Source organism: Spea bombifrons, chromosome 12, assembly GCF_027358695.1.
Source record: "Spea bombifrons isolate aSpeBom1 chromosome 12, aSpeBom1.2.pri, whole genome shotgun sequence".
Classification (NCBI taxonomy): domain Eukaryota; kingdom Metazoa; phylum Chordata; class Amphibia; order Anura; family Pelobatidae; genus Spea; species Spea bombifrons.
Window position 1 is genome coordinate 8,960,342 of NC_071098.1, and position 14,886 is coordinate 8,975,227.

The 14,886-nt window shown below is 39.8% G+C and overlaps 1 protein-coding gene across 1 annotated transcript; it reads right to left on the bottom strand.

Moving 5' to 3' along the window:
- Positions 1–127: 127 nt before the first annotated feature.
- LOC128469970 (cyclin-dependent kinase 11B-like) lies at positions 128–14,488 on the bottom strand. Its single transcript, XM_053451787.1, has 21 exons — positions 14,365–14,488; positions 13,883–14,008; positions 12,985–13,100; positions 12,463–12,596; positions 12,239–12,377; positions 11,482–11,618; positions 9,419–9,538; positions 7,093–7,215; positions 6,106–6,201; positions 5,730–5,891; positions 5,562–5,627; positions 4,763–4,959; positions 4,452–4,542; positions 4,189–4,310; positions 3,624–3,729; positions 2,652–2,773; positions 2,165–2,272; positions 1,957–2,073; positions 1,452–1,600; positions 1,139–1,328; positions 128–458 (listed from the first exon to the last, which is right to left on the bottom strand). Exons 2-21 carry the CDS (start codon positions 13,991–13,993, stop codon positions 366–368), a joined length of 2,499 nt encoding a protein of 832 aa, XP_053307762.1. The 5' UTR covers positions 13,994–14,008; positions 14,365–14,488; the 3' UTR covers positions 128–365.
- Between the last annotated feature and the right edge of the window lie 398 nt (positions 14,489–14,886).

Below are 14,886 nucleotides of genomic sequence, written 5' to 3' on the forward strand. Positions count from 1 at the left end.
ATCCGAAGGGATCCTGCAGGAGCCGCTAAAAGCAATGTGATCGAACTTTGTCTATAAATCATTCCATGAAGGGTTAACAGAGGTTTCTAAAGCGGCCCCCGTGGAACCAAAGAAGTAGGTTACAACATCAAGTTACACAATTAAAAATGTATTTTAATTCTACAAATATACAATGATGAAAAATAAATAGGTCAAAGACTTGGGAATATTTGTTGATGTCCTTTCTTTTTACGTTGCTCAATCCAGGTTGGAATGAAATATCAGAGAGTAAGAATAGTTTGTCTGTACTTTTGTGTTTGTGAACCAAAATGATTCGCAATTCTCTTGGGGCCGAGGAGAAAATGTTGATTCCCTTTAGAGCAGGTTTAAAACTTGAGGCTGAAGCCAGGACCAGCCGCGGAAGCTCCCTGGTTGGTCGTGGTCAGGTGAAAGCCGGTATCTTTCAGATCATCATCGCCCTAAAATAAACAGAATTTCAGTGATTAGAATTAGTAAAAGCAACAAATCGAGGAATAGGCCTTTAACCAATGATGAACTGAACACTGCAGCTAAAGCACATATATCCTATATGAAGAAGTTTCTAATATTTACAAAGGTAAGTCTTGATAAGTTTGCAGAAATATCCCCTTTTCTGCCATAGCTTTATGCTTAGAGTTTTGCCACGGCTTCCCCACCCACTGAAAGCATTAGCAATGCCGTGACCCACGAACACTCATTTTCATTACGTTATAACCAGTTAATTGCAAAACCTTAATGCCACAAAACAGACAGACATAGTATGTAATAAGACTGCAGAGTTTACTACAGCAAGCAGGAAAAGCAGCAGGGAGATTATTAGAGGAATATCGTATTTAGTTGCTTTAAGACAAAATTAATGTTTAAGTAAAAACATCTGTTTCTGATTTTGCACCAACTGCCACGTCCAAATTAATTATCTTTAGAATTGGGAGAAGCTAGTTTCATTGTGAGGGAGGTAAACGCTCACGACACGGTTACCCAACTTCAAGACAAACCCACGCAGATAACGTCTGTACAATGTTTTCCAAGAATACTCTTTATATAGCGTTAGAGAGATTAATGTGGATACGTTTCTGATGTTCCTCAGTAAGGGAGTTTTTTGCTCTGCGGTTCCACTCACCAGCTGACTGTATCCCAGGCCACCTTCTGGAGGGCGAGGGCTCGTTCCACGTTTTACCCTCTGCTGTTCGCTTTTGGCTGGCCAAGTCGGGAACATGGATGGGTCGATAGGCAGTGGTGGCTCGCGGAAATATTCATGCTTTAAGGCATCTTCCGAGCTGATTCTTTTGGCTGGACAGTAAGTCAAGAACCTGAGCGATAAAACAGGGGAAACTGAGAACAAGTGCATAGAGAAAAGTACCCCCAGTTCTGAAACGGAAATTCATAATGCACTACATTCCAACGTTTACTACTAATTTTGTTTTAATACGTACTTGTTCATAAGATCGAACCCTTGGTCTGAAAGAAGAGCTCCGAATCTCTTCCGAAGGTTATTATAAGGATATTCTGTGAAGGTCATTTTCTTCACTGCGGGAAGCTCGTTGTACCCAGGCCAGATCTTCTCACTTGGTGTACCAAGATCCTGCAAGATATCACACAAAACTAAAGCTACAAAATGGGCTATACAAATGAAAAGCATTAATCTCCACGGCTTGCCTCCCCCAGTCAGCCCCTGAGAAAAATAGTTCACATTTTTTGAGCTAGCGTCCGTTCCAGCTGGATTTTTCATTCATCATCTTGGCAGACAAACGCATCAACAACATTAAATATGATTTATCATTAATTTACTCTGACTCAATAACTTACAATCTCCATATAAAAAGCTACACTTTTAAGAACTCAAAGGGAAAATGTTCAAACATGTCAAAACAAAATGCTGAGATTTTAAAGTACTCTTATTATTCTCAGACACATCTAACATTTATGCAAAGCTCCTACCTTGAAGATTCTATTGATCTGATCAATCTCGGATTTCCCCGGGAATAATGGTTTCTGGGTAAGGAGCTCTCCAAATATACATCCCACAGACCACAGGTCTATGGCAGTAGAATATTCCTGAATACAAAAAAACAAATGGTGTAAAGCAAATAGTTTTGACCGGCTGTTGAGAGTAAAAATGTCCTAAATATGAGAGGACGGCACATACCTTAGCACCAAGTAGCAGCTCCGGGGCCCGGTACCACAGTGTGACCACTATGGGGGTATAGGGCTTTAGTGGAGAACCATACTCACGAGCCAGACCAAAATCACCGACCTAAAAAAGTCACAGCAGTTACTCACTGATTCTAAACTAGGGTAAGAACAGGCATCGTTACTCTTCCGTGGAACTTTCTATGACATCTTAGTGTTTAAAGACAGGCAGGTATACTTTTGGGATTGGAGAGAAGGGTGCCACAAATGTTTAGCTATCAAGAGAAAAAGGATTCAATGTCCATAGTCTGTAGATAGATGGCGACCAGTACCGGCTTTCTTAACCCAAGACATATGACCTTATTCCAGCCCATATCAGCATTATTGGTATAAAGCAATTGTATATTTTCAATAGAGAAATAAAGCAAATTAATGACTATTATAACGTGGATATCTTTGCAGTATTTGTTTTAAAATGTGTTGGCAGTTTTAAGAGGCCTTACCTTTAAGATGCCAGAATGACTGAGCAACAGATTAGAGGTTTTAAGGTCTCGATGGAGAATCCAGTTATCGTGGAGATGCCGCACTCCTCGTAGCAGCTGAATCATGAGAGTTTTAACCTCACCTGTAAAGAGTTAACACGAAAATCATTGAAATCAAGGGTATCGAGAGTGTCTTTGATCACTATAGATTCATCAGGGTCTGGAGTGTTACAGTCTGTCCTATTTCATCACATTTTTCTTCAGAAGCGTTTTATACTTTTATACTTATACAGCTTTTGATAAATCATGAACAGATGCCATAAGAAAAACAGAAAACCCACTAATTGTAAAATGGCAGGACAGAAGTGCAAAACAATATCGGTTTGATTGCGCAATTCATTTTAGAAATTATTTACTGTTCTAAATTTCAGTGTTTCAAAAGGGCTTGAAGATCAGCCAATTTCTTCTTCAGACGCTAGTGCCGAGAATCCAGCGTGTCATTAATATCCCATTTAGAGTGGACTATGTGATACCATTTAACTTAAAAACTGAGACATGAATGTCATTTTATAGTTAATACTAAAGCCTTCAGCCTCCTCGTGCGCTGAAAAGGCACATGTCCTGCTCAACCGAAGCCACTTTAGCCAGCAGATGAGGCTAGCAGACAAAAATGGCCTGTCACTTTAAATAGGAATAGCAGTAGAGAAACGCTCAAACATCTGCTTGCAAGGTGCAAGATCTGCAAGTTATCTGTGATATCAAACCCAACTATTTCTCACTCACAGCTGAACACGCTATGTGATGGCGCTTAAATACGTGGACCTGGACATCACGGATGGACAACAATTTACCTATCTGCATTATTCTGTGCAAACCAAGGAGAGACATTGAGCCCTGTTAACGCTTCACAAAACACGAAAGCCCTTCAAACATCAATCATTGTTTATGAAATGATCGTTGTAAAGGGACAGATTACAAGGGGCTACCATGTACCTGGGAGGAAAGGTTGTTTCATGGTTTCCATTAGACTCTTAAGATCATGTTCCACGTAGTTCATCACGATATAGATTTTGTCCATATTACTACCTACAACAATTTCCTATAAAAGAAAATTACATTTGTGTTAGTCTCTTCCTAAAATCTCAGACGCCACGCATTTGCACAAAACTGCAGATGGGGCCGCTGCCCCTTTAGCAAAACGAAAAGTCACTGATCCGGTAATCACAAGCTACACACAACAATCTCATTCCCAAAACATATCATTTCATGGACAATATTAATTTTCAACATTAACCAAACAGGAGGTGCTGGAAAGTACTCTTGTATAAATATAACCATTACAAAAAAAACAAACGCAGGGTTTTTCCAATTTCAAAATAAGAGACGTATTTCAGCATGAAATCTTATTAGCAGGTTATTATTTCTTCAAAATAATATTTGGAAATAACAGTCAAAGGCCAAGTTTAGTGACCCAATGAGAACAGAATACCCAACTATCAGTGCTGGCTAGTGACTGCCCTTTAAACATGCCAATCGGGAATCCCAATAGATGCCTTACCCTGACGGTAACGATATTTGGATGCTGGGCTTTAAGAATTGTGTTGATTTCGCGGAGTGAGGTTATGGGGAAACCTTCCTTTTCTTTTTCCATTTTCAGTCTCTTCAGAGCCACAATTTCATCTATAATAACGGGGAAATTGTCAAAACGTGCTCTCAAAAACCGACTATTATACCAATAGCTAAAAATACCCTCATTCAGCAGTTCAGATTCTTCAGGCTGAATACTTGCATACATTGTCCGGGGTCAACAATGTTACTTACCAGTTTTCTTGTCTTTAGCTCTGTACACCACCCCATACGTTCCCTCCTCAATACGGTTCAGGCACTGGAACTCCTCCACGCTACGGCATCCCTGTAAGACAGACACCGCAGAACATGATTGAAGTGAAAAGTATTATATTAAAAACAAAAACCCACAAGGCAATAATTACTGACATAAGCAGTCAATCTCCTAGCTCAGACTTGGTATAATAATAATAAGCGCATTTTCACGCGTTTCCCCAGCAGACGGTAGAAAAGTACGTGGGGATACTATGCATGTAGAGTTCTGCACAGAAAACAGCCCGACTTGCCTGCAGAGCTGGGAGATATTTGGGCAGCTCCTGCTTCAGCTCAACAGGAGACATGGCAGGAGAATCTGGAACATATTCTCCATCTGTTGGGACATTAGAGTGAGGGCTAACATCCCTCTTTTCATCTTCATCATCATCCTCTTCCTCCTCTTCTTCTTCACTCTCAGCCGAGTCGTGGTCAAATCTGGATTCTGGAACTTCAGGGTTAAGGGGAAGACATGAACCATTACTATTTTTCTGTTACATTATAAAATTCAATGTCCATTGCCTGCTTTACCAATAAGCTCATATTGTAATACTAAGAAGGCAATAGGCACTCATATTCCTTAAAAACAGAATTTAACCCAGCCCTCATGAAACTGCATATGATATACATGAAGTTTCTTGCTAATATATTTTAAACGTTAAACCATCAGAATAGATATAGCTGTATGAGCTCAAAATAAAATGAGTATATTTGATATCTTTAAATGGGCTGACATAGAAAGATGCAAAGTTACATAAGCATTTGACACCTCAGAGGTCTCTTCCACAGATGACTTTACATCAACTTCATATAATTTTAGCTTGTCTGCTAAATCTGCTACTGGCAAACGTCACAAACACGCACGCTGATTTGTTGAAATTCGCTAGAGGCTTACGAAGTAGACTTTTCTATGTTTGCTCCCCCCCTCCTTTTTCTGTGTCCAAACTGAGCCACGGATAATAAGCTTGGAGTGCTATAAAACTTCAAATCTCAGATAGGGTTCCCACGTGAACAGTCTGAAAACTCCCCATATTCTTTACACAATTTTCTTACCAACTGGAACATGATTTCCATTTTCTCTCTCATCCTCCTCACTCATTTCATCTTCACTAACTTCCTCTGGAAAATGAGAGTAAAAAGGTGGTGAGAGTCCAGCACTAGATAGTTAAATACTGCAACACACCGATATAGAATATATTCACAGTACCATATCAGTTTTACCTGCAGTCTGCTCAGACACAACCTCGGAATTGCTTCCAGTTTCCTCTCCATCTTCCTCCTCCTCCTCCTCTTCTTCATCCTCCTCCTCGTCGTCTTCCTCTTCCCCTGATTCCTCGCTGCTCGTTGCTTCTTCTTCTTCCTCTGAGCCGGACGCCGTGCCTGCTGATGATAGACATAATACAATATATTAACAGAAACATATGGAATGCAATATAACTGGACATTCACTACATACAACATAGGTGTCAACATTTGTCTATTAATCTCTCCGCCACAAAGCAGTACTTATGAGCGACACAACCTTTGGAGATGTCAAGTAGTTTAATATATATGCTCGCACTACACAACCATTGAACAGTAGGTTAGAATGTGTTACCTGAGGACGACTCTGCAGAGCTAGTTTTCCTCTCACTATCACTTATGTCTTGCAGGTCTGACAGAGGGTCTCTTTCTTCGGGTCTGTCTTCTTTCGCTGAGAAAAAGAAACAGCAGTTGATTAAAATCACTATGTTGAAACAGGGGTGTATATGCATGTGTAGGTATACGTGTATGTATATTATGCATGTGTATGTAGGGATATATATATCTTTGTATATGGATTTGTGTATATGGGCCCACGGAGAAACATGTATTAGTTTTTCTCCTTGACGTTCTACATATATCATATAGTATGTGTAGGTATGCTTGGATATCTAATTATAAATGTAAGTCTTTGCTACTGTAACAATTCTATGTATTATAGTGTTTTTCCCTTTCATTTTCATGTACTTAAATAATAATAATAATTGGTTAACAATAAGGTAGAAACAGTGGTTTTTGTTTTTGTTTTCTAAGTCAGGAATATTTGTATCCAGTTAGTATATTCTTATTTTAATATTCATTAGTTTATTATTTTCATATATACATTTCATGTATTGTAAGTTACTATAGTCAATGAAATCAAAACTTCAATAAAAAACTAAAAATCACCATGTTGGTCTGAAGGGAGCTGTTAAAGTGTCACAGTACAGCTAGTGAATGCAAAGGTTTTAACAACCTGTAATGTGGTCTCCAACCGAATTTAATTTCCATGGAGAGATAACGTGACATTAGAAAGTTCTTTCACAAACGATAAAGGTTGCTGCTACAAAAACAAAACTCCTGTGAATAGAAATCACAGCGTTGCTTCTCATCTTCTATTGCTGAGTCATGCAAGCCTCAGAAGAGAACATGAGAAGGGTAGCAGATTCGGGACAAGATAATTAGGTATGGGGGTTACCACCAGCTTACACTGAAACCAACAGACCATTACTCTAAAAGCGGATAACGACAGACCATCTAATAGAGAAGTTAAACGTCAGCACGCAAGAAACGTAGTCTTTACCTGGTTTTCTCATGTCCCCTCCATCAGTTCTCTCGCGGGTTTGCCGGACCGGGCTGCGACTGCGATAATTCACTTTGGTTTTCTCTCCGTGTTCCTCCCTGGCTGTTCTGTGGTGCGCAGCCACTGGTGAAGAAATTAGGTAAGTAGAGAAAGAACGATATTACAAAAAAGAAAGAGAAATCCACATATTATGGAACTGCACGCAATGGGTCTTGTTTAGACCGCTTAATAATTGGATTCCATTTCTTGGATTCTAAACCTTTAGCAGGTTTCATTTGGAGACTGGTATGCAATCATTTTAATGAGATTTCCAGAAATTACCATTCTATAGACTAAAATGATCACTGTAACGAGGGGTCATTGGTTAAAGGGATATTGCATTCTCAACCAAAGTCTATGTTTACAATTTACCAGAAGTATGGTGCCTACGACGGGAGGAGGCCAACTGACGCCTGTTAAAATCCCAGATATTTACATTATGACAAAATAATACAATTAGGGTGCAGACATATTTACAAAAGGGAAGAAAGCAGAAACGTTGACCCTTTCAGCAGCCGCCCAGGAGACACGAGGCTCCAGAAATGCCCAGGCACAATATTTACTATCTTAAGGAAAATGGGGTAAATCGCAAAGGACTGCCGTAAACAGAGATAGGACCAAGAAACAGGAATCAAGAGGATCCTTCGGATAATCAAGCATACATACAATGTGGAAAGAGACGGGCTTTTTGTTAGCCAATAGGAACCATCTTTGGAGGTCACATCAACAAAGAAGGAAAAATGGGCTCAATATTTACTGTGGAGGGGTTTGTGAATGGTCACTCTTCCAAAATCACAAAGACAATATGGAGAAGTAAATGAAATAAGAATATGCCAAATAAGCATCTAATATACTGAGATTAACTTTTGTAGTTGACCGCAGTACAGCAAACAAAAGCCATAACAGGATAGATCGAAACTGCAATAGCAATAGAGTTGGACAGAAATTGTTAAAAATTATCCACAGACAATTTGCTTTTACATAAAGTACAAATTTGAGGCTATGATATTTGGCTGCTTATTTAATGTTCTTTCTTCCATTTAAGTTGAAGAAAATATTTGTATATACTGGCACTGAACATTTGTTCTTGATGGAGAAATATGTAAGAATACATATGTAAGAATAGCTAATATTTCATTCCTTTTAACATGCAGGTCAACAAAATACTCAGATTTACCACGGAAACTTGGCCAAAGGGAGAAGTCGCATGGCGTTTCTGCAGAACCACAAGCTGGGATTTTTAGGGCAATTTACAAAATATTTCTGTTGAATCGCCTTTTTCTGCTCCTACATATGACCATTTAATTCCCATTTCATACATACATAAATAGATTTGACCGCCTTACAACGTAAAGTCCACGAACATGTCTGGTATTCATTGTAATCCCAATAAGATATTACAGAAGCATCTGCTTTTTTACCTATAAAAGTGTACACACTTATAAACTGGGTGTCAGGCCATTTATTTTTGGCAGAGAGGAAACAGACAATATTCGTCCGGGTTCAGTTTAACAAGTGCTTACATATATTCTGCTCTATGAGCCACCATATTACTGGTTGCTCTTGGCCACCCAGTAAGCCGGTCCTGAGTTACAGATAAACATGTAAAAGCTTCAGAAAGCAAATGATAATTTGTATTACATCTTATCAACAACGCAAAGATTTTTTGTGCCATTGTTGTGGCAAACACAAATTGGTCACAAAATATCATTCAATAATTTTTTACATAGATGTGTGGCTTACTGATCCTTGGCTACTTGAGGAAAGAAAAGGAGACACCAAGAAGCATAAGCTTGTGGTTAAACACGGATCCCAATAAGTACGTCTCATTGCAATTTGTTAGTAGATGCCTTGAGAAAGCAGTCAGGGAAGCCAAGCACCAGAATGTGTTGCACAATTAGACCTTCACAATCTACTTAAACACTGACTTTGTGCCAGAAAATGCTAGGCATCCTCCTGTGTGCCAGGCCACTTTCATGTTGCTGTAAAGAATACGCAGACATCTAAAAATAAAGACTGATTGCAAAAGTTAGCACGAGAACAAAATGTAATCAAATTCCAGAGGGCGGAAAGAAAATATTTTTTAAAAAGAAGACTTTTCAGGGCATCTGCTTTTATGCTAACAAAGCTGTACCTTGCCGCTACATTAACGGGTGAGATCATGGCTATGTGGTGGTGGTGGGGGTGCCGGCTCTACTGGTAGTGAAGGGGTTAAGAAGGTACAAATGCAGTACATCATTGCTACAAGGTCATTGCCATGAAAACGGTGTAAAAAGCAACAACTTACTTTGAGTGCTAAACTCTACAAGTATTCTTGCATCTGCAAGGTGTGCACTGTACTGCATTTTCTCACTCTCTTGCAAGAGCCCTGGCCTCCTGCGCATAGGAAGCGCAGATCCGGCGAGCCCTGGAAGGCATGATGTACAGATACACTAAACGGCAAGGCGGGATAGGTCTTTACAGGTTTAGAGCTACCGGTTCATTAAATGCAATGATGGTGTTCACCTTGCAATGAAAAAACAAAAATACATAGAAAACGCATTAGTTTGAGCAGCGGTGCACCCTAGTGGCGAGTACGTGTCATTACTAGTGAAAACCAAACTGAAGAGCTTACCAAAGCTGCCCCCAAAATAAAAAGCAGATAGGGCAGTTGCCTTTGTAGTGGTACTGGGCAACAGAATGTGGAGTCTCTTATTCACACTTCAGTACTATTTTGGGACATATGAGCTTCTTTATCCAGCAATATGCTACCGTCCTGCTGAAAACCCCTACTGATGCAGCATCTGCGTTACGTGCGGGGACTGAAGCAGCCAGTGTGCACATCAGCAGTCATCGTTTCAACTGCCATAGAAAACCGCAATCGTATGTTTTGGGTGAACACATTCATAACACAAAACACGTTTTCCAAAATAAATATGAGATTCAGCGGTTAAATCAGGGGCAGACAAAACGCTTTGATATTTGTGTCACGCCCCTTATTTAGAAAAACAGTGTTTATAGAGCTAAATATCATAAAATATGTAACGCTGGGCATCAGCAATGAATTTGGAACCGGTGACCAGCCAATTCTTAGGATTTGTCCATCAGGCATATGTGATTATTGATTATTGGATTATAAATTGCAACAAATTATGTATTTGAAATACAAAAGTGACAAATGGAGGACTGTAACCTATAGAACAGTATCATTCTAGAGCTACTGGGTTGCCCATGGCTCACAGCTGGAAACCACAGAAAAGAAAAAAAAAACATCTGACTTGTTTGGAAATATCTTTCACCTCTTATACCTGTTAGGTGTATTAACAGAACATGGTAACAGGGCCCTTTCTTCAAGGCTCTCTGTGCAAAGCAGTCACCGTGGGCATTTTAACTGCACCATGAGCAATGCTTTCGTGTCCTGCAGTTATGTGGATGCCGATTATGTATTATGTCCCTATTCCAACTGTGTGTTTCATATGAACCTCAGAAGTTCTGAACTAATAGGAGGCAGTGTGAGGAAACGGTGTGCTCGTTATGTTTGAAAAGATTCCTGTTAAAAAGGCATTTCTTATATAAAAAGGAGTACTAATCTATGCATGCTGGAAACCGTTGTAAATATATCCAAGGCTTATATAAAGCAACAGTTCTTAAATTGTAAATGAATGTCAAACATGTTACATTTCTAAATCACTGAAGTCTCCTTCAATCTCTGAAGAGTGTTTCCATGTGAAAAACTCAGCAAAGCAACGACGACTAGCACATTGGGCTGTCTAGTGTGTCGAAAAGCAGGCTAGGGAGCCACTAGGTTTAATCCTGAGCCAAACCCAAGGGGGGGGGATACACTGATAATGTCTGTGTATGGATTAGCAGCAGCAGGGAACAAGAACATTGTTTTTTTTATAAAACACTGTTTCACCGATCCCTGAAAAGTGGCATAACTGCATCTAACAAAAAAAAAAATCAAACTATATACCATTTACTAAAGCTAATAAGAATAACCCTGGGTAAGGCTGGCATTATTTGAGTGAGAGCCATGCATTGTATTTTTACCCTGATAATCTTTAGCCACAAACTGTCACTATGATGCATTGAAATACATCAAGCCAGAAAACAAACACTGATTACTGTTAAGTCTAAGTGCTATTGAGAACACACAACGCAAAATTTGCAAGACCTGATCACACGAGCTGGCCATCAAAAACCCCACAAAGATCAGGTGGCCATGGAAAAATTAGAGTTATTAGGTATCACTTCCATTCAATGTCATCTGACATTCCAGGGACTTCCCAAGGGGCATCAGAAACAAGACTTGCACAGTAATACAAAGTGAATGCCTTAGCAGCCAGCAGGCAGGCTTGTCAGGGTAGATACCTTCTCTTCTGGCTTCACGTTCCTTGCGTCTCTCCTCTGCTCTTCTCTCTCTCTCTTTCATCTCCCTTTGCTCTTTCTGCTGGTCCCGCATCTTCCGCTCACGCTCCCGTTTACGCTCTAATTGCTCCAGACGATCTCTGCAAACACAAGTGAAACGTAAATACAAAATTTGACCTTTACATGTATATATTTTATTTTAACCACTGCATGCTGTCAGACTAATCAGCAATGAATCTCAAACACTTTCTCAGCAAGCCCTTCAGTTATCGACATAGTCACATTTAAATATTACCATGGGATTTATACCTAGGTATTTATTTCACAGTAGATCCTAATCAAAGCCTGGCACTTGCTTGGACTGAGCTGGGTGCAGTATGTTTATCCACTAACGTCTGATGTCTTGTGGACTGACTGCACTGTGTGTCTACGTTATGCATCATCTCATTTAGGTGTTGTGACAATGGCATTCTTCTGTGTAGCATAAACAGATTACTCAGGCTTGTGGCCTACATGCATAAAAAAATGTATTCTGTCTCCTAACGCCACATCCGTAACGTTACTTACTAAATGTATTTTTTAAAAGTTTTAAAGTTACTTTTCTGCACAGTACCACAACATATTCACCTTCAGGCCAGGTACAAATGTGTGGACCGTGCCACTGGTCCAAGACACTGATTTATCTACCCATAAGCAAATGTGGTCTTGTTTTGGAAATCACATGTAATCCATTCTCCAAAACCTGTAAAGACATGCTTACCTCTCGCGCCTAGAATGTTCTCTAGCCAAATCTCTTCTCTTTTGCCTTTCCCAATCACGCCGGGCCTTGTCTTGCTCCTCTCTCTGTCTCTTCCTCCTCTCATGCTCTCTCTCTTTCTCTTTTACTCGAACATGTTTGCCTGATCAAAAGAACAAACAGCTCAAAATTCACTGTACAAAGGGAATGGAATAGAATCATAAATAAAGGCTCAAAAGAGATGGTACCTCCAGCTCCTTCAGCTGAATGGCTTCGCCTCCTGTGCTTCTCTTTTCTCTTCTCATCTTTCCTGTGGTGAGATTTTTCCTTTCGCGACATTTGTTGTGGGGGCTTAATAGCTAGGGAATCATCTTCCTCACCCCTAAATGATAAATTAAAAAATACATATCACATGGCTGTTTAATTCTGAATTAAATTACTGTTTAACAGTAATACATTTTTTTTATTTTAATTTATTTATTTAAAGGTGGATATTCTGAATCCAAAATACACAAACGAACAATACATTCAATACAAAGAGGGCACAAGCAGAGACAAGAGGTCAGATATAATATTTTTTAATTTAATGTGCTCAAAGAAACCCACCCCATTACCACAGTAAGCAAAATAATTTATCTTTCAAAAATACATGAAAGAATAAACCTAAATTTCAGTGTTTATCGATAGAGCTTAATCGTATCTTTCGCTCTCGTTTGGCTGCAACAGTTGGTACAACCAAGTCTTAATAGGACTTAGAGTCACACCAATACCTGTCTTCCAATGAATCCTGTCTTCCATATGGTGAATTCCTTATTGTTATTTCCATCTTATGATCTCTAAGCTCTCCTTCTTCTAAGGAATCTCTTTTGGAATCACGGTCATCAGCCTAATGTTGGAGAAATTTAAAGAATGCATTGAAAACAGAGGATGTGTCGACCAGACAGGCATCACAATACACATTATTAGCCGAGTAACTGCTGCAAAATGCTAGATTTTGGAGCTCCGCCATTCTGTAACAAACAGTACATGGCACCCATTAAAATTTTCAAAAAACATCAACGATGGCAAGTTTCCAACTAGATCAGTTACCTACATTAGTTTTGTTAAATTAACTTTAGTGTGTTATGGTTTTGGGGATACTTGGTTTAAATGTTCAACAGCAGCTAATGGCAAGGCCAGCATTACATATTTCTACCCCAAATAAAAGTTCATGCTGGAGCTGCTAGAACTAATCTTTAACAAACTGTGTGTGTGTGGGGGGGGGATTTGAAAAATACATACAACTTATTTGAACCTTAGACATATATTCCATATACCTATTCTAATCTATATACACATATGATTTGCCTGCTTATAATTACCACGTATACTTAACCGATAACGACAGAGCCCCTACACAAATGTTACTTTTAGTTGCCTAACCAGAATATACGAAATGTCTAACGGAATACCCTGCAGTGGCAGCTGCGCATGGCTCACTATCTATATATAACCAAAGAAATTAAAACACAAGTCTCCTTGAATAACACTTTCACAGAAATTGAAGGCAAGGGGATTCTTTTGGGGGTATTTAACGGTGAGCTGTCGCCCCTCAATCGCAGAAGAACTCCAAGTAATTTAAGGCATCGGTCCGATAGAGACGACCTCTTGTATGGGTGCGCTGCTCACATTTTTGGAGTGCTTTGGTTCTGCTTTCTCCTCTTGCTCTTTCCTCCGTTTTTTTTCCTGCAATATCTCGTCCAGTGTTTTTACCTTCCAGTTGTCCTTTTCATCCCCCATTTGGAGTGGATCAACCTTAATTGGGAGAAATGACAGCGTAAAGCAAAGTCTCAAGGTACACCACCATTAACTTTTTAAGCACTAAACCCAGCAGGCGCTGGCGATATACTCCAACGCGAACATTACAAAACTCTGTAAATACAATCTAACTCAGTATGCCTATCAAACCCATGACTAAAGTACGAAAGACAGATATATACCCTTAACTATTATTCCCGCGAAAAACACGGACCGCTCTGAATACTGTCCCGAAGGCTTTCTCCATATAACTGTATACGGTAGATAGGGAAATGTGATTTAGTGACTCATACACTCCCACCGTCACCGGAAAAAGAAAATAATAACGCGCGGACATGAAGTGAATGGTTTACCCAAAACGCGACTTTCTTCTCCCCGAGCAGTAACAATCCACAGCAAATACGAAACGAGGCCTCACGGCTAACTTCCGGCGGCTCACTTCCTGCGTCCGGCGCGTCGCACTCGTGTGAGGTATTAGTAGTACCATAGAGTTGTTAGAGTGCTGAAGCGGCGACTAGAGGCCCTGGAGTTTTTCTGTAGCGCCAGTCACCATTCCGCTGTTCTGTTGCATTCGCTAAGTTGGAGCTGGATCAGCGGGGGCCTGTGTGCGCGCCCCTGCTCGGGCTTTTCTTTCGCAAACACCGCGAAGTGTAAGCGCTGAACCCTCTGCCATAGTAACCAGAAAACCCGGGAACCATGTAAATGAGCGGACCCAGAGACTCTTTGAAAATTAATCTTTTAATATCACATCGTGAATACTCTATGAAGTGACTCGCAAATGGCTGTAATTTTATCCGTCAAGGAAACCTTGTTATTATTTAAAGATACACTTAAGTCACCTGTATTCAAGCAGGGATATATCAACCATAACATAC